This window comes from Chelonoidis abingdonii, chromosome 1 (assembly GCF_003597395.2).
Source record: "Chelonoidis abingdonii isolate Lonesome George chromosome 1, CheloAbing_2.0, whole genome shotgun sequence".
Classification (NCBI taxonomy): Eukaryota; Metazoa; Chordata; order Testudines; family Testudinidae; genus Chelonoidis; species Chelonoidis abingdonii.
This window is the reverse complement of record NC_133769.1, coordinates 360350240-360375343: the sequence shown is the minus strand read 5'-3', so window position 1 is coordinate 360375343 and position 25104 is coordinate 360350240. Positions and strand designations below refer to the sequence as shown.

The following is a 25104-nucleotide window of genomic DNA, read 5'->3' as shown; positions in this document are numbered from 1 at the left end:
GGGAAGGTGTTCCTGAGACTAACCAGAGGAACCACTGCACGTATCGTGTGTAAGTGCAATTGTACTAGAACATTTTGGAACAGCGTCTAGTGTTCAGAGTTCCATAGAGAGCTGTACAGAGGAAGTTGTTTGCAGGGCACAACAGAAATTTGTATTGGTCATACAAAACCCGGGGGCCTCTGCTACATGTTCTTCATTGCCATCTACTGGCACTTCATCATAAACCATTGACATATATGCAGCTATAGAGCACTTTTGGAATATTAAACAGTAACCATAGGAGGTGTAAGTGTAACTCCGACAGACCCTGGTCATCAGGCGGGATCGCACCTGGGACTTCTGGAGCTAAATGCATGAGCCTCTACTGCATGAACTAAAAGTCACATGGCTCTTAGTTAAGGCTGTAGAGCAAACTCATTAATCTCTCTCTGAGTGGTCTCGTGCCACTAGATGGGACAGAGCACCATTTATGGGTTACATAAATTCAAGGTCACAGTAGTGGCAGCCCTCATACTGCCTAATTATTCTTCTGGCAGCGGGGCGCTGAATGGGGGAGGTTTAATAGCAGGACAGCAATGGCTCTGCAGCATGTAGAAACCTCTATCCAGGTACAGCCTAAACTGGAGCTCTTGCAGCTAGGGAAAGAGGCAGCATAGCTGGCCAGAGCAGGGTAAGGGATGAAGAATGGTTGCCTTCTGTGGCACTGTGTCCTTCCAGCACTATTAGTGGATAATGTAGAATAAGATCATCCTGACTCTGTCATTTTTCCGCAGCTTTCTGTCTCGAAGTCCCTCTGTTAATTTCTCCTTTTCCCCATCTATCCTTCACATTCCCCATCCCTCATAGCATAGCAGGATCTGCCAGAAGGATCGTGTGCTGTTCCGAATTGCTCATAGTGCTGGTAGGGAACCTAGGAGAATACTTGCTGCTTATTAAACCTGGGGCTTATTCCGAAAGGAATATGGTCCTGCTCCCTTTGAAGCCAATGGGAGTGTAATTAGGCCACAGATATTTAATAATACTTAGAACTTTCTTTTATTCTTTTATGCAGCTGAAGAAAAACACAGAGTTAAAATGTTGATTAAATGGGATTGGTTGTGTCAGAAGGTTATTAACTGAAGGAACAAGTGATGATGGCCAGGCTCCTTAAGAAACCTATCTCATTCAAAGCCAAATGCACACATTCACGGTGTAGCTAAATTAGCCACCAGTCTCAATGGACAGCACAGCCTGCTTTCACATTGAACGCAAGTCTTACCAAACAGTGTCAGGCCCAAGACTGGTTGTACAGATATTCTCACTGAAGAGTAAGAGCCTGATCCAAAGCCATATAGGAGATGCTCTGGTGACTTCAGTGGGCATACAAATCAGGCCCCAAGTCTGGTAACTTTCAGGCCAAATGAATTTTATGAGCCCAGTTTATAGTGGTGCTTAATTTTTACTTTATAACGGAAGCTGAAGTTGAAAACCTTAATTATGACACAGCTACCTCTGCTCTAGAATAAACATAAAAGGTTAAGTTTCAATCTAACTATCAAAAATGAATATGAAGACATGAACTTTTGTCTCTGGAGTATTACAAAATGTTGCTTTAATATATTCACATTTCTAAATATTTTACAGAGCCCGAAGATGATTCTGTTGTACAAATCCTACAACACAGTTTCTTACAGAATTACTTTTAAAAACAGAACGATACAACTATTTGTAGTGTGTTACTTTTGACATTCAGTGGCTGGGAAAAAATGAGGCACGTTGGGAGCAGAACAACACTTTAAATCTGAATTTCCGTATCGGGGTAGATTTCAGTTAGCTCTCCAGTGCTATTTGAGCATTTGATCCGTATATGCTATAATGCACAACAGTTTGCACTGACATATGCGTGGTGTCTTGGGGTTTGATCCAACTCCTATAGAAGTCAATTGAAAGATTCTCCTTGACTTCAATAGGAGTTGGTCAGATTTTTGGTCCACAGGTATTTCTTCAAATGGGGATGAATTTGATATTCTAGTACAGTATATAAAATATTTCTGTTTTTCCTTTTATATACTTCATGTATAAACATAAAGGGCTGGCCAGATTACTCCCATTGCAAACTCAGGACCTAATTCTTTATTCATGATCTCATACTTTTCTGAGGGAGTCAACAGGGCTTGTGAACAAGGAGCTGAGATGTGGTACATTCTTCTACACTTAGGCTCTGTCTATACTACTCAGCTTTTAGTGACACGGCCATGTTGCTAGAAGTCAGGCAGCGTAGCTGCTGTTTGTTGGCGCATTGCCGACAAAATACTTCCACCTCCAATGAGCGGCGTTTGCACTGTTGGTAGGAGAGCGCTTCTGCCGACAAAGCGCTGTTCACACCGGCACTTTCTGCAGCAAAACTTTTGTCTTTTGGGGGGAGGGGTTAACATCTCTGAATGACAAAAGATTTGCCATGCAATTGCCAGTGTAGACATAGCCCCAGGCTATGTATGTCTACACTAGAGAGTTTACAGTGGCACAGCTGTACTGATGCAACTGTGTCACTACAAGTTCTCCCATGTAGCTGCTCTGTGCGGATGGGAGAGAGCTCTCCTGTCAATATAATTAAACCATCCCCAATGAGTGGCGGTAGCTGTGCTGGTGGGAGAAGCTCTCCCACCAACATGGCACTATGCACACTATCATGTATGCTGGAGTAACTTATGTCTCTCACAGGAGTGGTTTTTTTCCCCACACCCCTAAGCAATAGACGTTTTGCTGACAAGTGGTAGTGTAGACATGGCCTTAGAAAAACTCTTCTGCTCTCTACCCTCCCCTCTCATGGACACAGGTGTAAATCAGGTGTTAGTGACCTCAGCCATAGTGTAAATCTGGTGTGAGATCAGAATCAGGCCTTAAGAATCGAACAGTTTCAAAAGCGTCAGTGTTGGCCTAAAAAGGAGCAGAGCAGATTTAAGTCAATAGTAAAACTTCTGTTGATTTTCATGGGAGCTGGGTTAGGCCAATGCTGCAGGCCTTTGTAAATCCCACCTTTGATTTACATTAGGGATATTTGATTTTCTTCTCTTCTTCAGAGGAAAGTGCCTGACTCAAGCTACAATGTAGGGTACAAGTGAAGATGGACTTCTAGGATTCAGGCATCAGTATTCAACATGTTACATGACTAGGAAATTCTGCCTTGTTGATTAGGGAGTTTTTGCCCTGGATTCAGAAGAACATAAACATGGTCATACTAGGTCAGACTAAAGGCCCATCTAGCCCAGTATCCTGTCTTCTGACAGTGGCCAATGCCAGGTGCCCCAGAGGGAATGAACAGAACAGGTAATCGTCAAGTGATCCACCCCCTGTCACCCATTCCCAGCTTTTGGCAAACAGAGGCTAGGGACACCCTCCCTGCCCATCCTGGCTAATAGCCATGAATGGACCTATCGTCCATGAATGTATCTAGTTCTTTTTTTAACCCTATTATAGTCTTGGTCTTTACAACATAACCTGGCAAGACGTTTCACAGGCTGACTGTGTGTTGTATGAAAAAAATACTTCCTTTTGTTTGTTTTAAACCTGCTGCCTATTAATTTCATTTGGTGACCCCTAGTTCTTCTATCTTGTGTTATGAGAAGGAGTAAATAACACTTCCTTTTTTACTTTCTCCGCACTTTGCTTTGGTGCTTTGTAAGATAACAGCATTACTTGTTTTTTCAACCTTTTAAGTATTTCTGTTTGTTTGTTTTGTTAAAATAAGCCATTGCCTTTTGTTTGGATTTTTCCAATTTAGCAGTGGACCTGATTTAAATGTTTTTGCAGATTTTGCAGGTACGCATTTATTTTGATTTTTTTTAAATTGAGTGCCACTAGTGTGCCAAATTAAATGTGTTGGTAGTTGCATGTTTTGGCCTGTCATTACCTTAAAGGATGTTTTATTAGTAGACACAGCCTACTAGAATTGGAGGCATGAGAGTGTTCCAGTTATGCCTATTGGCATTAACTAGTTTTTTGAAACATTACTTTTAGAGTTTGATTGGTTTGTTTCACCATCCTAGATGACTGTGGTTTGTATGGCATGTGTAGTTTTTGCAGGACTTTCATTAATTTAAAGCAGTTCATAAAGAACTGTCCAGTAAAATGTGATTCCCATTGAGAGAAGACTTGCTTTACTAGGACCCTCGCTGTGGCTTTTGCAGTATTGGCCTGTAGAGGAAATGCCTTTACCCACTTTGAAAAAGGATTTACAACCACTAAGAGGTATTGGTTGCCTTTTTGAGTTCTTGGCAAAGGACCTATGAAGTTAATTGGCAAAGGCATCCATGGACCTTTATACACCTGAGATTTAAAAAAAAAAATTCCATCTAGGACAATTAGTGGAGGATAATTATTTTATTTTATCCTTTTTTTTATATACTTAATGCATTGAGATCTAACTGTATGCAGTGTGTGTTAAATTGCTGTTTCTAAACAAATAAACATTTAGGTCTAATATTTACTGGTTGAAATTCATTCTCTAAGGGAGATTTTTTTTTAAATAATGTGTTTGCCAAAGAAATGAATTTCTTCACATTAAAACCAGATAAATATATATTGCACACTGTGGAGACATTCCTTCTCTCTGAGCTGAACTGTGTTACTCAATGCAAATGTCTATCGCATATTGTCATATAGGCATAATACACCGAGCTTCATGTGCGTAATCATGTCTCCCAGTAGTAGCTAGTCCCGTTGAATGTAACAGCCTGCTACTAACTAATTGAGATCTCCTTTAACACAAGCGTTGGACACTTGTGGTTTTAGTACTGAAGATCCTTGGTTTGATCGTCACAAACAACTGTATTGCTTAGGCAGCTGTCATGAGCTCCATAGATCTGTGTGAAGTTACTGTTTTTGAGATCACTAGTCTAATCCTGTTCACATTGGAATGAGTGGGAGATTTGCAATGGACCTCAAAGGGAGAAGGGTCAGACTTTGTTTTTCACTGGTCCTGGGTCATGTGCGTTCACTTCCCTTGAGTTTAGCTTTAAGAGTTGAACTGCCTCAAACTGGTTATGACAAAGCGAAACCCAAAATCAAAGAGATGGGTTTCACTGAAGCATGTGGGTTTGGGAAGTTTTGCAAAGGTGTATGAGGGGTCATCCTGCCTGTCAGCTGTGATGAGATCCCCAAGTGTTGGCACACAAATGACCATTAAACCATGATACGCAGCCTTGGCATGGGGAGTGAGGGGATTCTCTCTATCCAGAGGCACCAAAAAGCTGGCTTAGCATTTCAGTGAAAAGTCTGTAGTGCCCAAAAGAGTTTTGGCTAGTTTAAGTTCCACAAACCCTAAACTAGCAGTTCTACGTGATTCTCAGCTTTCGACGAGCAAGGTTTCACAGTTCTGCATGAGCATGGAACAAGTGCAAAACATGACAAATTCTCTTCTTGGTTACTTTGTGGCTGCAACTCCAACCAATGATGCTGGTGCAACTGAGAGCAGATTAAAAGATGGCCTAAAATCCACAGTTAAATCAAAGCCAAGAATTTGACCCTTCATTTCTACATGTTTTTGGTGTAGCACCTGATTTTATTTCTCGTTAAGTTAGTGCGTGTGCTATGCTTTAAATTGCTGGCTAAACTTTTGTCTGCGGAAGCAACAAAATGAACCCAGTCCAATGATGATCACTGATAAAATGAATGCAACTGTTAGTATAATAAGCAAGTTAATTTTCTTTAGATCTTCTTTTTCACAGACTTCTGGTCTTATGTTGCTAATATAAATTTCTTCTTGGTACCCAAAGCTCTTGGAGTACTGGCATGTTATCTGCTCTACACCAGGGATCGCTACATTTTTATTCTGGATCATAGATGAAAGCCAGACATTTCCACAGCAGCTGAGTGGGTTCCCAGCAAGATATAAGTATTTAAGAGAGTTTTCTAATGCTAAAATGTTACTGCTCTGTAGATTACTAAAACTGTTTTTCCGTAGATCTAGAACTTCCAATGAAGCATCATTACCCCACTTGGGTAACCAGCTCAGCTGATTTTTAGACAGGTTTAAATGTTTAAGGTGATGAAAACGAGGCAGGTCAATATTTAAAACTATCATGCCATTGCCATGTAAATTCAAATACTCAAGAGATGTCTCAAGTCCTGATAATGCTTTAGCCTCTATTTCCAGTCCTTGGTTCATGGAGAGCTCCAGGAGAATTAGTGAAGTCTTGTAAAAAGCATACATTGGTAAGTTCTTCAACATATTGTCAGCCAGGTATAAGTACCTAAGAGCAGGGAAGTCAACAAATGATACACAACCATTCTCCTCGCCAGTAAGCCTTTGTTTAGCTAATCCTGAATACATGCTGCAAAAGCTAATATTATTACTCTGGATATTAAGCAATTTGATGCTGGGAAGGCTTGCAAAGATATCAAATTGCAGGGCCTGGAGATGATTGTTCTGAATGTAGAGCTCCTGTAAATTAGTCAATGTGCTGGCATCTAGTAAGAGATTCTGCAAAGCATTGAAGCTTAAATCAAGGATGGCTAGTGAGATCAAGGCACTGTCATAATTCACTGCAAACGTCTGGAGGCAATTTTTACTAAGATTAAGAAACCGAAGTGAGGACATTGACTCAAAGAACTCATTTGGGATGGATTTGATCTCATTATAACTTAAGTCTAAATATAAAAGCTGGGATAGATACAGAGAGCTTGTGTTTGTATTTTGCTTCTGATCCAGAAGATGAAAAGGAGCTTCCAGCCAGTCCCTTTCTATATAGCTCACCTCGTCGTGAGCAGAGTCAGCAGTAAACTGCATTAAATTCTTAGATAAATTCAGATACGCCAGCTTGTTCACCTGGGGGAAAACTGGGAAGCGCAGTAGCTTGTTCTCACTAAGATCCAGCCACCTCAGGTTATACTCTTCCTTTGACTCCGTGGTATGAAAAGTCTCAATGCTGTTCCTACTGAGTTCGAGTATCTGGAGTTGTCTGAGGCTGAAATCTGAGATGCAAGTGATCGAGTTCATGGAGAGATTGAGCTTGGTGAGATGCACCAGAGTTTCAAAGGCACCTTCTTCTATTTCCATGATGATATTACTGTGGAGGTCAATCTCAACAAGAGCTGGAGACCCCTGAAACATCCTGTGTGATATTACGGTAATGCTGTTTTCTGCCAAGGAAAGATACTGAAGTGATGGTGCTTTGTGTATAAAATATTCAGCCATTCCATTGTAAAGTCTGTTGTGGGACAAGTCCAATGTTCTGATCTCTGGTAAAAGTCCAATTCCTGGTGTCCTGTGCTGAGCCAACTCATCTAACTGGTTATTGGCTAAAATGACCTGCACTAGGCTTGTCATGTATGTGAAGACTCCGGGCTCAATGAAGCTTATTTGGTTGGATCTTAAATCCAAATGCTGGAGCGAGGTGTAAAATGTCAGTGGCTTCTCAGAGATATTTTTAATCTGGTTTCCAGACAAATCTATTTTATTTATGTTTGGATGGAGCTCTGGAGGGATTTGGTGAAGCTCTTTGCCATGACAAAATGCCTTCATCTTTACCTGCAGAAAAGAAAGAGAACAGGGAGTCCTGGTTACCACCTATGGGATGCTCAATGGCTTTTCATCATAAAGACAACATAATATTCAGAATCTGATTATATTCCTTTTCTTAGAGATTGATCGTACTATGCTGTTCTCTATTCAGGCGACCAGAAACCTGAATTTCTTCATAATGTAAGGTGGGTTTTCATTTCATTTCAATGGAGATACTCCTGCCTTATACTGCAATAAGAGTTCCCATGTAGGGCGTTATACTGGTATAACTACAGCAGTATCATTGTATCAGTATAATTATGTCAGTAAATTCCCCCACATAAATTAGCCCTAAGAGAGAAGAGAATTGGGTCCTTTGATTTTCAAGATCTGGCATCATAAAAATTCAAGCTGGAGAGGCTCCATTAGATCATCTAGCCCATCATAAAGAATCTATGATTCTATGATCCTCTTACCAGCACAGGATTAGTCCACTTTATACCTTTCATCCAGTCTAGTTTTAAAAGTCCTGAGTGATGGGTCCAATCACTTCCCTTGACACTATTCCATTGTCTATTAGCCTTGCACTCAAACACTTTTTCCTGATATTTATTCAGCCTAAACTTCCCTGGCATAACTTCATCCCTACTGCATTGTACCTCATAATAAACTAGATTCTCCCACTTTGCCTTAAATTAATAAGTATTATTAATAATTAAAGTATAAAATAAGTATTAATATCTATTACAAATAATTAAATTAATAATACTCCATAATTAGCTCCATTGACTTCAGTGGGATTACTCAAAGTAAGGTACTACTCATTGAGAGGAAGTATATTGGAATCCAGCCCTAAATAAACAATCCCTCTTCTTGTTTTCACACCCTTCGAATATTTGCAGGCTGTGAACACATCCCCATAACCATTGTTTAGCTAAGCAATCCATCTTTCAATCAGTGCCTCTGCTCCCAAAACATTTCTACAGCTCACCTTGAACTCCCTCCAGCTTATCCAGACCTCTGTCCATCTATGTTTATACTTTCTCCAAGGCAATAGCTTCTTTCTTTTGACCCGGTGAGCAGTGCTGTGCGCACTGTTCCAGGTGGAACAGAAGGAATGCAGCAGGGAAATAGCACGGGGTGGGGGATTCAAACATGCTGCAGCTCTCACTGGTACAGCTCAGGGTGAAACTGTGATGCATAAAGGGTGCGGCCTTTTAAGGGATGCTTTAATGCAGCTGGTAAATTAATACCTATACATCAAAATCAATTTCTTCTCTTGGATGTGTGGGTCTGAATGCAGCTGATAGGGAGCTTCAAGTATGCATCCAAATTATGAGCCATAGTTTGCAAGGAATTGTGGGAGCATTAGGCTAAAAGGCCTGGTGTAAGGCACACATATTGCGCTGTTAAAATTAACATCCAGCAGCAAGATTAGAGCAGAGTCCAAAGTGCTTAGTAAGCATCTACGCTGTCCGAATAGGTATCTATCTATTCACGTAGGCCATGGGATCCTCTGGGTCAAACTGCTTGCTGAATCCCTCTAATTATTCTCATACAGAGAACTAGGAGCTAACTGTCATGAAGCAAGGCTGTGCATTAGCTCTTCAGAAGTTAAAATAAGACTCTCCTCCAAACATCCGTTTCTCACAAGCCGGGGGCAGAGGGGAGGGAGGAATAAGCCTCAGGGATGTTTACGAGAATCTGGGTAACATCCAGTGTTTTGTGAATCACTTGCGCATGTGAGTAATGGAGAGTGCACATTGCCGGATGTGCAGCTTGTCATAAATATGCCAGACAAATGAAACCTCTCAGCCAGAGCTGGACTCCAGCTACACCCAGTTTGCTGTGCAGTGCTCTCCTCGTGGCAAAGCTCTCTGAGAGCTCCCAAGTGACCCGCATCTTGAAATTTGAACCCCAAATCCACCCAGAGCAGCTAAATCCCCACTAAGGGGAAAGGGAGTTGCATCCTGGCTTCTCTGAGCCATTAGTGCCTTCCCACCAAGACTTCAGAGTGGCTCACTTGAGCTGAAAGGTAACCAGAGGCCCAATGAATCTAGCGGGGGCGGGGGAGGAGGCCTATTCAGGCAGCTAAGGAAGGGGTTGGGAGTGGGAAGAATAACACTCAGGAGCCAGAAAGAAGCAGCATTTGCATCAGCACAAGAAATGCCAAACTCCTTCCCTCACTTAGGGCCTGATCCTGTCAGAAGCTGAGCACCCCCTGCTCCCAATGCAGCACTCACCACCTCAATTCAGGCCTGATCCAATTCACTTTGACATCAAGGGGACCCTTTCCATTAACTGCAGTGGGAACTGGGTCAGGCCCAGACTGCTCCATACCTTTCAGGATTGTGCTGTTAGTCCAGTGTGTAAACCCTGCAGCCCCTAAACCAGGTTGATGATCAAGTTCACACCTGCCATGGTGCTGCTGCGCTTTACAGTAAATTCGTTTGCCTCTGTAGATTTCACTTTTCCCTCTCGATCACTCCTTCATCTGCGCCCCTTCTCTGTACCTGCTGTCCTTTCCCCCTCGCCTCTATCTCTGCTCTGTCCCTTCCCTCAGTGCTTGAGGGATCCTGCCCCTGCTGTGCCTGCATTTCTCTTCACTGTGACACAGAAAAGGTGCAATGAAAGGGGGAGAATCTGTGGGTAAGAGTGAGTACAGAGCATCAGTTCTCCTCATACCCTTGCTTTTCCTACCCCCGCAGGCTTTTGTTAAACTCGCAAGCCAACTGCACGAGCCTTAGCAAAGCTGTTCTCTTCTGGGCTCGCATTCCCTCCTCCTCAGCTCTGGCAGCTGTTTGCATTACAGTACAGTGGCCTGCAGTGCTAAGAGTGGGAAAGCCTTTCGCTGCTTTCAGCATCTGCTCCCCATAGAAAAGGAGGTTATTAGATAAAAATCGGCCCAACAGCTCTGAAGTGTGGGGAAGTTTGGATTCAGAATCAAACTCTGCCACTCAACTCTAGCTGGTAATTTTTGGGGATGAGCCAGCAGCTGCCTTCTCTTTAACAAAACTAAAACCAAGGTGGTTTGGCTCTAGGTCCCATCACATCCTAAATGCCACTGTTTTGGTGTTTGAACGCAAGGCTTTGGGCTAGATCCTCAGCTTGTGTATATTGGTGCTGAGTTGCAGCAGCTGAGAATCTGGCCCTTTGGTTCTTCTCTGCAATGGCCAAAGAGGGGATTTGGGGGAGTTGATTTTGAAAAACCTCATTAACTGGGTTGTGATGTTGCCAAACGAAAACCAGTCGTGATTCAGAGCTGGGTCCAGTTTTATGAACCATCAGTCTTCAGGACGGGCTGGATAAAAGATTCCAGCTCTGGCCTTCCTCTAGTCTAAAGCTGTCATCACGGGAAGAGTGATGCATGAAACAATGCCATAGCAGTGAAATATCCCATTGTGAAATAACAGGGAATGCCAATTGCTCTCACTGTCGAAAATAATCTGGGCTGAACTGTGTTAGAATTTGCACTCTGTCTTATCTCACTGGGCCAGATTCTCAGCCAATGCAGACCAGTATAACTCCATTGAGATTAATGGTGCGGTGTCAAATGACACTAGGTGAGAACCTGGCTCTGTGACAACAGAGTGTTTTGTCAGCATCGAACGTATCCCAGTTGCACTAAACAGCTCAGAACTTTTTCAGACTCTTCCTTTGCCTGTGCAGCTGAATGCAGTTTACAGTGGGGTTGCGGAAATCAGCCAATATTTACTTCTCAAGGAATCAGCTTGAGCTACGACCCATCAAAACAAGGGCAGGGGGTAAACCCTTTTTAGATTTACAGTGTGTGTCACCCTGAGTTCGCATGTCTGGGATGCCTGGGACCAAAAGTGTGATGTTTACAGTGGTTTCATCATTTCTTCCTCTTCAGCCAATAAATGAGAGATCCAGCTACCTTCCCAAGTTCTTTTTGTATGCTAGACCGTAATTTCCCTGAATTCAGGAAGTGCATTAGTACACCAGGAAAGGAATGAGTCCCATAAGGGAGATCTGCACAGCCAGCAAATTATTCTTTTCCCTATTTTGGAAATGCTCGGGGATTTATGCTGAACAGCTTCAACATTTAAAGAAGTAGATGAGTATTTTTAAACTCCCCTTTACTGTCAGCTGTATCTGGATAAAGGGAAGGACGGAGAGGAGAACCAGTTCAGCTGTGAATAACATTTACATTCTGGTATTAGGTGTTTTTAAAAAAAAAAATCTGTGGGACAAATCGTACTTTGGAGATAGGTTTTGTCTCTAAATGGGCCTGATTCTGACCTCACACCCAGCATAAATCAGGAACGACTCCACTGAGGTCTGTGTTAAACCAGCGTGAGGGGAGAATGAGGATCACTGTCACTATAGAAGGAGCAGTGGGGTTCGTTCATGTCACAGAAGAAGTTCCTTTTTTAAGAAAGGATCACCTTGTGTGTAAGACACTGGACTGGGACTCAGGAGATATGGGATCTCTTCCTGGCTCTGCCACAGTCATCCTGTGTGACTCTGGGCAAGTCCATTCATATTTCTGTGCCTCCGTTCCCTAGTGATAAAATGTGGATGATAATCCTTCCTTTCTCCCATCTTATGCTTGTCTTGCCCACGTAGGGTCTGTCTGCACAGCAGTTGAGAGGTGTCATTCCAGTTCCGCTAGAGATACGTGTGCTGGCTCTGTGCGAGTGTAAACCACACACCTCCTGGGGATAGTGTTCTGTCCCTGACTGGTGGCTCCAAGACCACTTAGAGAATAATGAGATTGCTACAGCTACAGGTGGCTTTTAGCTCATGCTGTAACAGCTCATGCATTTAGCTCCCGAGGTCCTAGGTTCGATCCTGCCTGCTGACAACCGGGGTCTGTCAGCTTTACATGAGCTAGTCCACTAAAAAAGAGCAGTGGGGCCGTGGAGGCATGGGCAGCAGCACAGGATTGCACATGGGGGGCTAGCCCAGGCCCCTCAGCCCCATTGTGATTTTTAGCCCACTAGCTTGAGCAGAAGTAGCACGTGTACTTGTACCCAAGCTGGGAATCACATCTCCCACCTGCTGTGCAGACAGACCCTTAGACTATAAGCTCTTTGCAGCAGAGATTGTCAGTTACCATATGTTTGTGAAGCACCTGTATCATCAGGGTCCCAGTCTCATTTAGGGCCCCCGAGTGCTACTAGAATGTTACTACTAATAATTAAGGAGAGACAAGGAGATGGCTCCTCCTTGGGGAATCTCTTACCATTTCACAGGGCGACTCTTCCAAGGGCCGATGGCTTGAGATCCCTCCATTCGCTGCCAGGAAGAGTAAAAGATACAGTTTCATGGCTCTGCAGGGAAAAGCAAAGATGGGTTCAAGCTAAACCTGGTGTTAAGTCCATGCAGCCACTGGACAGCAGGGTCCACATCAGCGACTGGCACAGGGACTTGCATGCATAATAGAATAGCAAAGCTCTCTGGCCCATTCCAGCAGCGAAGGGAGCGTTATGAAGTAGGAGAGATGGCAGGAAAGCTCTAAGACTGAGCATTTCTATGGCTTGCCCATTGTGCTGCATATCTTACAGCAGGGGTGGCCAGACTGTGGCTCCAGAGCCACATGCGGCTCTTCAGAAGTTAGTATGTGGCTCCTTGTATAGGTACTGACTCCAGGGCTGGAGCTACAGACACCAACATTCCAATGTGCCGGGGGCTGCTCACTGCTCAACCCCTGGCTCTGCCACAGGCCCTGCCCCCACTCCACCCCTTCCCACCCCCTTCCCTGAGCCTGTCATGCCCTCGCTTCTCCCCCTCCCCTCCCCCGAGCCTCCTGCACACCACAAAACAGCTGATCGGGAGGTGCGGGGAGGGAGGGGGAGGCGCTGATTGTCGAGGCTGCCGGTGGGCGGGAGGCACTGAGAGCCAGGAGGAGGGAGCAGATGGGGGGCTGCTGACATATTACTGTGGCTCTTTGGCAATGTACATTGGTAAATTCTGGCTCTTTCTCAGGCTCAGGTTGGTCACCCCTGTCTTAGACTGTTGGCCAGATTTTCAAACACCATGGCACCAGATACCTCCCACTTACGCACCTTAAGCGAGTGACCAGGCGGTCAAAAGTGCTCAGCATTCAGTAGCTCTACTGTTCTCAAGGCAGCTAGTCGATGATCATTGCCCTTGTAAATCTGGCCCTATCACTCCTTTGTCTTCAGCGGCACACATTGGTGGTGCTCAACAAATGACATGATTATAATAGTCTCCACTTCTATAGCACCTCTCCTCCCAGGACCCGGAAGAGCTCTACAAACATTTTAATGAAGTCACACAAGACCCTTGCAAGGTACCATACAATCATAGGGCCAGAGGGGACCATCAGATCATGTAGTCTGACTTGTATGTCACAGGTCACCAACACCACCCTGTGCCCACACAATAACCTGGCAACTGAAATGAGGCCACAAGAGACTAGACTATTGTGTGCCACAGGCAGAGAATAGGAGGGATCAAGTTGCACCTGTGGCTGTGGCCCCCACAAAGGGAGGGAAATGAGTCTGTGAAATATACCCAGATAATCCTGGCAAGTGACCCACACCCACATGGCACTCAACCCAGGGAAAATTTCCTTCCTGACCCCATATATGGCAATCAGTTCGACCCTGAGCATGTGTCATAAACAGATAGTTAAGGGTTAATGTCTCTTTTACCTGTAAAGGGTTAACAAGCTCAGTGAACCTGGCTGACACCTGACCAAAGGATCAATCGGGGGACAAGATACTTTCAAATCTTGGTGGAGGGAAGTCTTTGTGCTGTTTGTGTTGTTCTTTGTTTCTCTTGGGGCTAAGAGAGGCCAGATGTGCAACCAGATCTTTCCCAATCTTTCTGAACAGACTCTCATGTTCAAAATAGTAGTACTAGCTAGAAGCGGATTAGTCTTCTGTTGTTTTTTTAATTTGCAAATGTGTATTTGCTGGAAGGATATTTTACCTCTGTTCGCTGTAACTTGTAACTTAGACTAGCGGGAGGGAGTCCTCTAGTCTATATAAGCTAAAGACCCTGTAAACATTTTCCATCCTGGTTTTACAGAGATAGTTTTTACTTTTTCTCTCTTTATAAAAAGCTTTCTTTTTTAAGAACCTGACTGATTTTTTCTTGTGTAGACCCAAGGGATTGGGTCTGAACTCACCAGGGAGTGGTGGGGGAAAGAAGGGAGAGAAAGGTTAATTCCTCTCTGTTTTAAGGTTCAAGGAGTTTGGATCACAGTGATCTCTCAGGAAGTCTGGAGGGGAAAGGAGGGGAATGGTTTATTTTCCCTTGTTTTAAGACCAAGGTTGGGTCTTGGGTCCCCCAGGGAAGGTTTTGGGGGACAGGAAGTGTACCAAAACACTATATTTTTGGTTGGTGGCAGCGCTATCAGATCTAAGCTAGGAATTAAGCTTAGAAGGGTACATGCAGGACCCCACTTTCTGGACGCTAAAGTTCAAGGTGGGAATAATACCTTGACAGCATGTGAGCAAGAATCAGCCAGCCAAGCACCTGTGAGAGAGAATGCTCTGATCTCAAAGAACATGTCCTTATTACAGCCTCTGTCATAAACATGACAACTCTTTCAGCAAATTCCTCCTTTCTTGAGTTTCTCGAGGCTGAACAGGTGGAGTCATTCATAGGTGGTGGAACTCCCTTAGCTGAATCAGTATTTAAAGCAGGAGTCGGCAACCTCTGGCACACGACTCACCAGGGTAAACACAGGGTAAGCCACGGCTAGCACATCCCTTGGCCTGCGCTGCTTCCCGCCACCCTCGTTGGCCTGGGATGGCTAACCAAGACCAGTGGGAGCCACGATCGACTGAACCTGAGGACGCAGCAGATAAACAAACTGATCCAGCCCGCCAGGGTGCTTACCCTGGCAAGCCACATGCCAGAGGTTGCTGACCCCTGGTTTAAAGAATATATTGGCTAACAGGCAAACTGTCTTTGGTGCATCAGTGCAAAGTGGCTCTGGTTGCCAGATGCAGAGTGGTGCAAACAGGTGCACTAGGACAGGGTTTCTCAAACTTTTCTTTTTGAGGTGCCACTCCCATGCTATAAAAACTCCAGGGCCAACAGAGGTGGATTCAGGGATTTTAGCTTCAGCCCTGCAAGGGGGGGTGCTAGGACTCGAGGCTTTAGATCCGTGGGGGTGCTGGAGGTTCAGGGTGCTGGGCTTCATCTCCAGGGGGGTACTAGGGCCTCAGGGCTTTAGTCCCGCAGGGAGTGCTGGGGCTCAGGGCACCGGGCTTCAGCCCCGTGGCTCTGCTCCTGGTTTCAGCCCCCCAGGGGCACCAGGACTTGGGGAACCAGGCTTCAGTTGGGTGGTCCAATGGTCCCACGAGGGGCTGCGGACCCTTGCTTGAGAACCACTGCACTAAGATGTGGGACCTGTGAGCTCCCTGGGGAAATTCTAGCTAACTCTGCCAGAAATCCTCTATTGGGCCCCAGCTCCCAGCCAGTACCAATCACTTCCCTTTTGAGCATGCCAGTCACAGTTCTGTTTGCTTGTTCTCTTTGCCACAGCATTGTCCCATAGTTTGGCTTGATTTTTTATACCAGTCCCTAGGCTTCCTGTGAGTGTAATTTTGCACGTCCCTCACAACATGAGCAAACAGCAAGGATGGCTGCAGGAAACAGATCCTGGGAAGGTCAGGCCACCTCTGGCTTGCTCTGTTTTTAGAGCACGTTTTCCTCATTCCAGCTGAGTCTGATGGGGCAGGGGGAGGGGATGGAAATCTGGGAACTGTGATACTGGTGGGTCTTATTTTAGGCTTCAACACTGCACTCTGATCAAAGGCTCTTAATGTCCTCCATGCCTCAGTTTCCCCATCTCTACAATAGGGACAGTATTATAATAATAGGAGATATACTTATCTCCTAGAACTGGTAGGGACCTTGAAAGGTCATCAGGTCCAGCTCCCTGCCTTCACTAGCAGGACCAAGCACTGATTTTTGCCCCAGATCCCTAAGTGGCCCCCTCAAGGATTGAACTTACAACCCTAGGTTAACAGGTCAATGCTCAACCCACTGAGCTATCCAGTGGGTGTCATAAAGTCTTTTAACTACTGTTGGCAAAGGGCTTCCACACCTGCCAATGGCAGGTGTGGTACACTAGCTGCTGGCAGAGGGCTCTCCAGGAATTCTCCCCACTCAGTTCAAAGGAGCCCACATTTGTTGACCTTCAGAACAGGCTTCAGGACTCGTCTGTGGGGTTGTTTTGGAGTAAGAGTCAAGGGGGAGAGGGGACTGTTTGGGGGCTCACAGGGTATTAGCTAGTTGGACCTGAAAGGGGAAGAAAGTCTGACATGCATATTTATGATTTGTGATCTTTAAATAATGGCAAGGCACTCAGAGCTTTGCTTGGGCAGCTTTCATAGCTAAAAAAATAAAATAAATTATCTCTGCTGGATACTGCTCAACACAGGGCACTTCTCTATGTATCCTGGGGTCCAGCTCCAAACAATGCAACCCTGAGTATTTCCTGTCTGCGATGGACTCCATCCATTAAACTAGCGGAAGAATTTTACTCAGATGCTTTCAGTAATAATATTTTACACTTAAAAAGGACTTTGCAAATTCAAGATCTCAAAGTGCTTCATAAACTGTAATGAATCACTGCCCTGAACCCAACTGGGAGACTGGGCTCTTCTTCCCCTGGGAAAAAGAGGAATAGAGTGGCTAAGTGACTTGCTGACGGACCTTGGGTAAATCAGTGACAGAGGAAGGAATCTATCCATCCTACAAAAACAATGAGGAGTCCGGTGGCACCTTAAAGACTAACAGAATTATTTGGCCATAAGCTTTTGTGGGTAAAAAATGATGCCAAAAAAAAAAAAGATGCATCTGAGGTGGGTTTTTTACCCATGAATGCTCATACTCAAATAAATCTGTTAGTCTTTAAAGTGCCACCAGACTCTTTATTGTTTTTTGTGGATACAGACTAACATGGCTACCCCCTGATACTATCCATCCTATGTATTTCTAAGGTGTCTACCACATTGGTATCCAAGTGCAGTAGAATCCATTGCAGTAGAATCCATTGCTAGTCTCCTGCTCTTACCGCTAGACCACACAGATGCTATCAATTTTAGGGTAGCTAATTGTGGACAGGGTGCTATCAGATCCTCGCTTTCATGAGCAACAAATTGACCTGAAGATTCTTTTCCTTTGGGTCACTTTCAGTTCAAGTGCCAGGCGCTTTCTCCTGCTTTGCGTCAGTCCAGTTACTTTGTTTTCTCACTCCACTGCCTGGTAAATAAGTATGGGAGGCATAGGCAACACAGGTTCTGTGGGGAGTCTGATAGAGTGGGCTGAAGACTCACGTGGTGCTGCAGCCACCAACAAAACCTGACCACCTACATCTGAGCTGGTGGCTCTGACAAAGTAACTTGGGAGCAGCTGAAACAGTAACTTGCTATAAAGAGAGCTGTTGTTACCACAATGCAATGCAAGCAGTTTCATTTACGGTCCCAGCGTGCTCTCATTATAGTGAAATCCCCACCGTTTTCAGAGGGAACGGAGTGGGGCCTCAAAGCATCTTTAATGTTACAACTTTCTGCCTAGACTTCGTATCATCCCAGCTCCCCGCTCCACAGTTGGACAATGAATGAATTTTGGAGATTGAGATTCATCCTCTCCCACCCCATGCCAAACCTCAGGAACTGAGCCAGCATGTCTACTCAGATGAGACAGACAAAGTGCAGGAGAAAAGAAGTATCATTATCTCCATTTCACAGATAGGAAAACTGAGGCATATAGTGTCAATGGTTCACCCAAGGACATACAGGAACTGGGAATTAAACTCAGCTCTCCTGAGTCCCAGTCTGTTACCTTAATCACAAGCTCAGTGATCCTCTTTTTTGGCATTAAACAGTAAACATTAATACAAGTTAAATGTCATTTGCATTTAGCAATGACACCAACAAACTCCCAATTCCCCCAAAATTAGGTTTCTGTAATATAGACTATTATTATTACTATTTTTTCTCATCCAAACTAAAGAAAAGAGAAGCAAAGCTGCCATGTGTGTTCCTTTAACATATGTAAGACGCACCCTAACTACACAGAAGGCCATGTACCCCCATGGATTATCGCATTTGCTGTTTTTAAGAACAGAGTGAATATATTGCAGTTACCTTGTTTCATGTGTCGGTTATTTGCATTCCCACTCTCTGCTGTAAAAAAAGAAATCTTATCCATCTCTCCAGCGTTTAGTCAGCCATAGCACAGATTAGATCACTCTTGTTTTCACTCTCACCCATTCAAACCATGAAGTGGTTTCATTGGTAACTTTGCAGCCTGAGATGAAACTGAGACATTTTAAGGGAAATATCCTTATTTGGGACAGTGTCTGCTTTAAATTATGTCCCTTGTCTCTCTTCTGACTCCTCTCCTGGTTCTTTGCTGGGTCCTAGCAACCACTGTGCTAACAAGTAAATTAGCTACTCTGGGACTCATCCTGGAATGCTTCTAGGGGAAAGCACATATTGAGAAATACAGGGGTTTTGACTGAGCAAGGCTCTTGGGTTTGGGCCCCGTGTTTGCTCAGGTCAATATTTGACTTCTCTTTGTAGATGTCATTGCTTGACCCTGTGTATGGATCAGTCAGTGTGTTTACTTTAGGGTTTTGTGTCAGTGAGTTACATTCCTAAAGAGCTGTAAAGGAGCCACAGAGCATATGATAGGCCACCTCAAAGTCCCTGAATCACTAACTTACAAAATAAATTGAGATGTCAGGGTTATAAATGAGAAGATACAGTATTGCTGCAAGTGAAGCCGTTGATCCTGGAACCCTTACTCACTGGAGTAATCCTTCCTCACATGAATCGGCTTATTGACTGATTTGTCCAGAGGGCCCTGATATCACTCTGAAGTAAATGGGAGTTCATTGTTGGCTGGAACACACCCTGGATGATGTATCGGTGTAGATTTAAATGGGGCTACTCGTGTGAGTAAGGGTGACTAAAAATTGCTGGGGTGGGCCCTGCTGCATCTAGACAAGCGGTTTGATTTCTGTGGCCACTTATTGTTCTGCTTGCCTGACCTTCAAGTAAATATTTTCATTTCAAAAGAAGATTTTACATCTAACATTAAGATATGATAGTGATTTCTGATTTACCGCAAGTTAACATATATGGATTATTTCATGCTGCCCCCTATGGTTGGTCCAATACTTGTCTGCCAGGTGCCTTTTCCTACTCAAAACCCCACTTCTGCAAATTCCTTCCTATGCTGATTTCACCGTTGTGTCTCCAAACCCTCACGTCTGAATGTTGCTCTATATTTTCCTTGTGGTAGAAAATAAGCTCTTTGGAGCACTGCTTTTGGTGTTTTATTTGTGTTTTGTAAGGCGCCCTGACAAGGAAAGGCATAAGCACCCAAGAGAGGAGAGGGATTATTTAGTGTGGCACGCAGGGGTATGATTAGGAATAATGAACAGAAAAAGAGAAAATCACGTCTAACTGGAAACGGTTAGTAACTTCCTATCAGTGAGACGTATTCCCCTAACAACTTCCCAGAGAAGCGATGTGAGCCTCACTCCGTGTGACTTTTAGCACTAGACTGCAAAAGAGGCTAGAAAACGGGCTATCGGGAATGATTAAGGCTACTTGGGAACATATTTTTTTCCTATGAAAAAGTTTACAAAAAATGAATATTTTTCAATTTCATAAAATCAGAGAAGATTAGGGTTGGAAGGGACCTCAAGAGATCAAGCAGGACCAACCCCATCAAAATGATTCCTTTATGATTTATCCCATCATCATCAAATTAAAATTGTACAGGTATTTATTGAAAAATCCCAAACACAGATTTTATTTAGTTTTTTTGCAAATAAAAAAACAAAAAACTGGGGGGAGGGGTTTGAGAAAAACCTGAAATTATTTTACAGAAACAGAATTTTTTTCATGAAAGCTTCTCTTTTGTCAAAAAGGCATTTTTGATCCTTCCAAAAAAAAAAAAAGTTTTAAAGCAAAGTTTTTAAGCAGCTCTTGGAATGATCCTGGCAGGTGGACTAATGGAGCTTTCCCAACCCTAACTGCAGTGAACTGTCTGGTGTGTGAATTTCACCATTGGCGCATAAGATAAGACAATGTCTGAGCAAGTGAAAATTCACATTGCCTGTACACTGGATGTAGCGGGGTTCGACTGTCACGCTTGTAGGACATTTGGATTCATAATCAGAGGTGAGCCAACCACTGTGGGAAAGACTATAAAATCTGCTCAGCTATTTGCCTATTCCTAGACCAGATCTCAAATCAACCTGTTTTAAAGTTTCTGAAACATTTGGGTAACTGCACTCTGCCATTTTTTTGGTGAATATTTGCTCTTCTGGAATTTGGTTGCAACGACACTTAGCAATTTACATCTTTAAAGTGCTGTAGAGACATTAGTAAGTTATAGCTTGAGGATCCCAGTAATGTAAGGTAACTATTACCCTCACTTTACAGATTGGGAAACTGAGGCAGCAAGATCAAGTGCTCACTCCCATAAGGGGCTGAGAGCCCTCAAATCCCAATGAAGTCAATGGAAGTTGGGAGCACCTGTGACCTTGTGAAATTGGGTTCTATGTGATTATCCCAAGGCCACACCACAAATCACTGCAGCTATCAGTGAACTCAACTGGGTTTTGTCAGTGACGTCAGCGGGAACAGAATCAGGCATGTGGTGTCAGTGCTGGGGTTAGAACTCAGCAATTCATCGCTCAGAGTTGTGTATTCAGATACTCCTTTCTTTCAAAGGCCATTCTCATGGTCTTCTCCCAGCTTGGAGAAGGAAGTCGCAGAAATCCCAGAAGCTGGTTCTCATGAGACTTCCAGTGATCTGTTGCACATCTCCAAGGGTTTTGGAGAAACATTAATACATCTGGGTGGTTATGTGAATCAAACCTCCAGCCCTTTGGAGTTTGTCCATCACTAGTTTAATTGCTCTCTAATGCAGCACCCTCGGCAGTCCTGTCTGTGCAAAGTCTGTCTGTAGATGGCTGGGTTCTGCTCAGAGCTGGACCGAGCGGTATCAGACCCTCTCTTTCATAAACAACAAATAGACCTGAAGATTCTATTCCTTTGGGTCACTTCCAGTTCAAGTATCAGGAACATTACCTTAGAGAAATGAAAAAACTGTCTGTCTGTCTGCTAAGAAATGATTCTCCAAGGGGAGAATCAAGGGGCGAAGTAGGGAGAGAACCACAGACCTGTTAGCCATGTTCTCTGCTCCAGCACCGGACTAATCTCCCATGGGAAACTCTACACCCGTTTATCCTCTTCTCTCCTGCCCTCTCCCCGCAATCCTCTTCACTTTCAGCTGTTCTGTCCTAAGTAACCTCCTCCACCACCAAAAAAAGCTTGTTACACCCCTTCTCCTTCCCTATGTCTGTCTTATCTATTTAGATTGTGAGGTCTTCAGAGCAGGGCCTTCTACTGCTCTGAGTATGTACAGTGCCTAGCGCAGTGGCTGGCCCTGTGGCTCTATTGTAATAAATATAACTATGAATATAATCAATAGAGATGAATGATACAGAGAGTGTGGACCTTTGCCCAAAGGTGGTGGTATTATTATTATTATTTATTTATTATTCCAAGTGAATTCAATCTTTAAAGAAAAATTCAGGCAGATGTATGTGTTCTGTAATCCTAGAGGAGATCAAATGAGACCAGGAAATTAATTTCAGCTACCTCTGACTGGGACAGTGTCCAGTAACCCACTTGTGAATAATGTGTCATTCTTCAGGTAAAAAGCCAAAATATTCGATCTACTCACTAAGCCATAACCCTTTGCTTAAAAAACTAATCGAGCTGGTAAGTAAATAACAGAGCGATTTCATAATATTAAGATAACTGAAACCCCTTTTTCAATTAAAAAAAAAAAAGCTTTTCCTGTTTTGATTAACCTGGACCTTTGTTTAGGAGACGTATTTTTATGAATGAGGCGGCAATGTTTGGCTCTCACGGTATTTTCTTTGAGAGAGAAGACGGGTGAGGTAATTTCTTTTTATTGGACCAGCTTCACCTCACACACCTTCTTTCTCGCATATCCTTGGACCGACATGGCTACAGCAACACTTCGAAGAGTATTTTCTTAAGTTTTTATACATAGGCATTTTCATTGCCTCTGCAGCATCACGTGAACCCTGGCATGGGATTAAGAGGAAGGAAGATTTTGAAAAAGGAATATTTGGCACTGATGAAATCATATTTTAAAGGCATTGTTCAAATGTTAATCAAGAATCATAACCTCCTGGAGAGACTGTCAGCATAAACCTTTTGTTTGTCTACAGTGGCTTCTGAGCTACCAGTTTCCATCTACGCAGACGGTTACCACTTTAAAAGTTGCTTTTTAATAGCAGTGATTAAAGGTAAATGAAATACTGCTAGCCCCATCTTACAGAGGGGTTAAATGATTTGCCCAAGGCTGGGTAGTGAGTCAGCACAAGAACTGAGATACTCATGATGCCTGCCTCGTTTCCCTGCACTCAAGATCAGTCCTGTGAGCCAGGAGACTTTCTACAGGATTAGTTTATGTACCTATATTGCAGAAGCCCCGCAATTGTACAAAGCACCATGCAAACATGCTATTCTTGCCCCAAAGATTTTAGTAAGTCTCACTACTATTTTCATTAGTAGTGAAAACACGGAGGAAACATCTCAATAGTTTTGTTGTAAAACTTACCAGTGCCTCCTTAACTTAAATGATCCAAGCCACTGTAATAGGCTCACCAATGAATTAGCCATACAGCTGTATGGGACGTGCCCATCGGTTATTCAACCCATTCATAAACACAAATCTGTTCATTTACCTTCATCCTCGGTAGTATATTTTTTTTAAAGGCTCCAGCGCCACGTTACTGAATCCCCACTTTCTCCTGCAGTTGGAGAAACGTTTGGCTCAGCTTTCCAGCAGCATCAAAGTTTAACTCGTTGCTGTACATACCTGCTGTTTGGATGAAGGAGGAGGCTTCCCTTCTGCTTGCAGTGTTCGTCTCCCAGGCTCTCCCGACAGCCCTCCAGTGAAAGTTGAGGAAGGGCTTCCTTGGGGAAGTCGCAGCTCTGCTACATGCCAGCTGACTAAAAACTCTGAGAACTCAGACAGAAGTTTAAGTCACTGAGAAAAAAAAAATACTCCCAATAGACTGGCCCTTGAATTCATTGCTCAGCAGTCATCAGCTCTAACATATTCCCAAGCTCCCATAAGCATGTGAATATAGACCTCAGTAAGTTATTAAATGTGAGTCCTCTGCTCTTTTTTTTTTGTTTTCCATTTCACTTGCTTAACCTTGGCTTATTTCCTGGAGGTTCTTAGCTGATAATAACGCCCCTCTCATATTGACACATTGAAACATTCTGCGAATACCACCAGAAATCCCCTTTGCAGATTTCGAAGGTAAATTCATAGTATCTGTCTCACAGATGTGTGTCTGGTTCATGTTACATTCATTTTCAGGTACCTTGACCTAGATCATACTGTCCGTTAAAGTTGGGGTAAATCAGAAGTAGTTCAATTGCCTGCAGTGAATTTACAAGTGAGAGCAAAATTTGGCCCTTTGGTCTAGGTCCTCAGCTGTTAAAAATCATCACTGCGTCTTTGAAGTTGTGACCCCAAGACTCCAACTATTGATATATAAGATAATGTATTTTAAGGTTTGAAGAGGGGAAGAATATAGATGGTTTCTAAGAGGAATATTAGGTCAGATTTTGATCTCACTTTCATGGCTATAAATCCAGAGCAACTCCATTTACTTTAGTGGAGTTAGTTTTGAATGGGTATGATATCAGAATACAGGCCATATGCTCAAACACAGAGCAGATTTCTGTCTAATGCAAAAGATATGCTCTGATTTGCATGTTGCTGGTTTCTGAATCCATGTATTGCTTTGCAGCCATACCACTCTGTACTGTGGTCTTATCAGCTCTCAGAAACTAAACATGGTTAAACAGAGGAATATGCAATCTGAAAAGAACAGTGAGGGTAAAGATCACCTGCAGAAGAGACAGTTTTCTTGGGGGCTGTTCCTAGACTGGAATGAATTCCCACAGGAACAGAGACCCATCACAAACTTCATCACCTTTGTCTCCCAGTGCAAGGCACACTACATAGACCTGCCTTCTCTATCATAAACAGATAGCAACATGTGTGTGCGTGTAGAAATATATAAAATTCCAAACCAAGAAGTCCACAGCACTTACTTCTCCCCATGGAGTGAGAATGAGGGAACAAACACATGGCTTAATGGTTAACAAACTCCGGTGCTCAGATACTCCAGTGGGGGAGCAGTATTAGAACCCACAGAGAACCGAATAGAATGGAGGTGATGTTTTTGATTCGGTAGCAGGAGCTCTTCCCTTTGAGTGAGAGATGAACAAGGATGATAAGTGGCTTCGTGCTGCAGAGGGGCTGTCCTTCAGCTGAGATGTAAACTGAAGAGCTGACCATCATAAACGTCGCCACTGTCATTGTAATAAGAAAAGGGGTGTTCACCCCAGTGCCCTAGCTAAACTCCATTACGTTTTGCTTCTCTAAATGCTCCTGCGGTGGGTGAAGTGATCTTTGACCATTAGCGGTAAATATGCCTAATGGCCTGTGATGGGATGTTAGATGGGGTGGGATTTGAGTAACTACAGAGAATTCTTTCCTGGGTGTCTGGCTGGTGAGTCTTCCTCACA

At 43.7% G+C, this 25104-nt stretch overlaps 1 protein-coding gene across 1 annotated transcript; it reads right to left on the bottom strand.

Moving 5' to 3' along the window:
- Positions 1–1574: 1574 nt before the first annotated feature.
- LRRC32 (leucine rich repeat containing 32) lies at positions 1575–23486 on the bottom strand. The gene is made up of 3 exons (XM_032806372.2): positions 23375–23486; positions 12690–12777; positions 1575–7507 (listed from the first exon to the last, which is right to left on the bottom strand). Exons 2-3 carry the CDS (start codon positions 12771–12773, stop codon positions 5567–5569), a joined length of 2025 nt encoding a protein of 674 aa, XP_032662263.1. The 5' UTR covers positions 12774–12777; positions 23375–23486; the 3' UTR covers positions 1575–5566.
- Positions 23487–25104: the final 1618 nt, after the last annotated feature.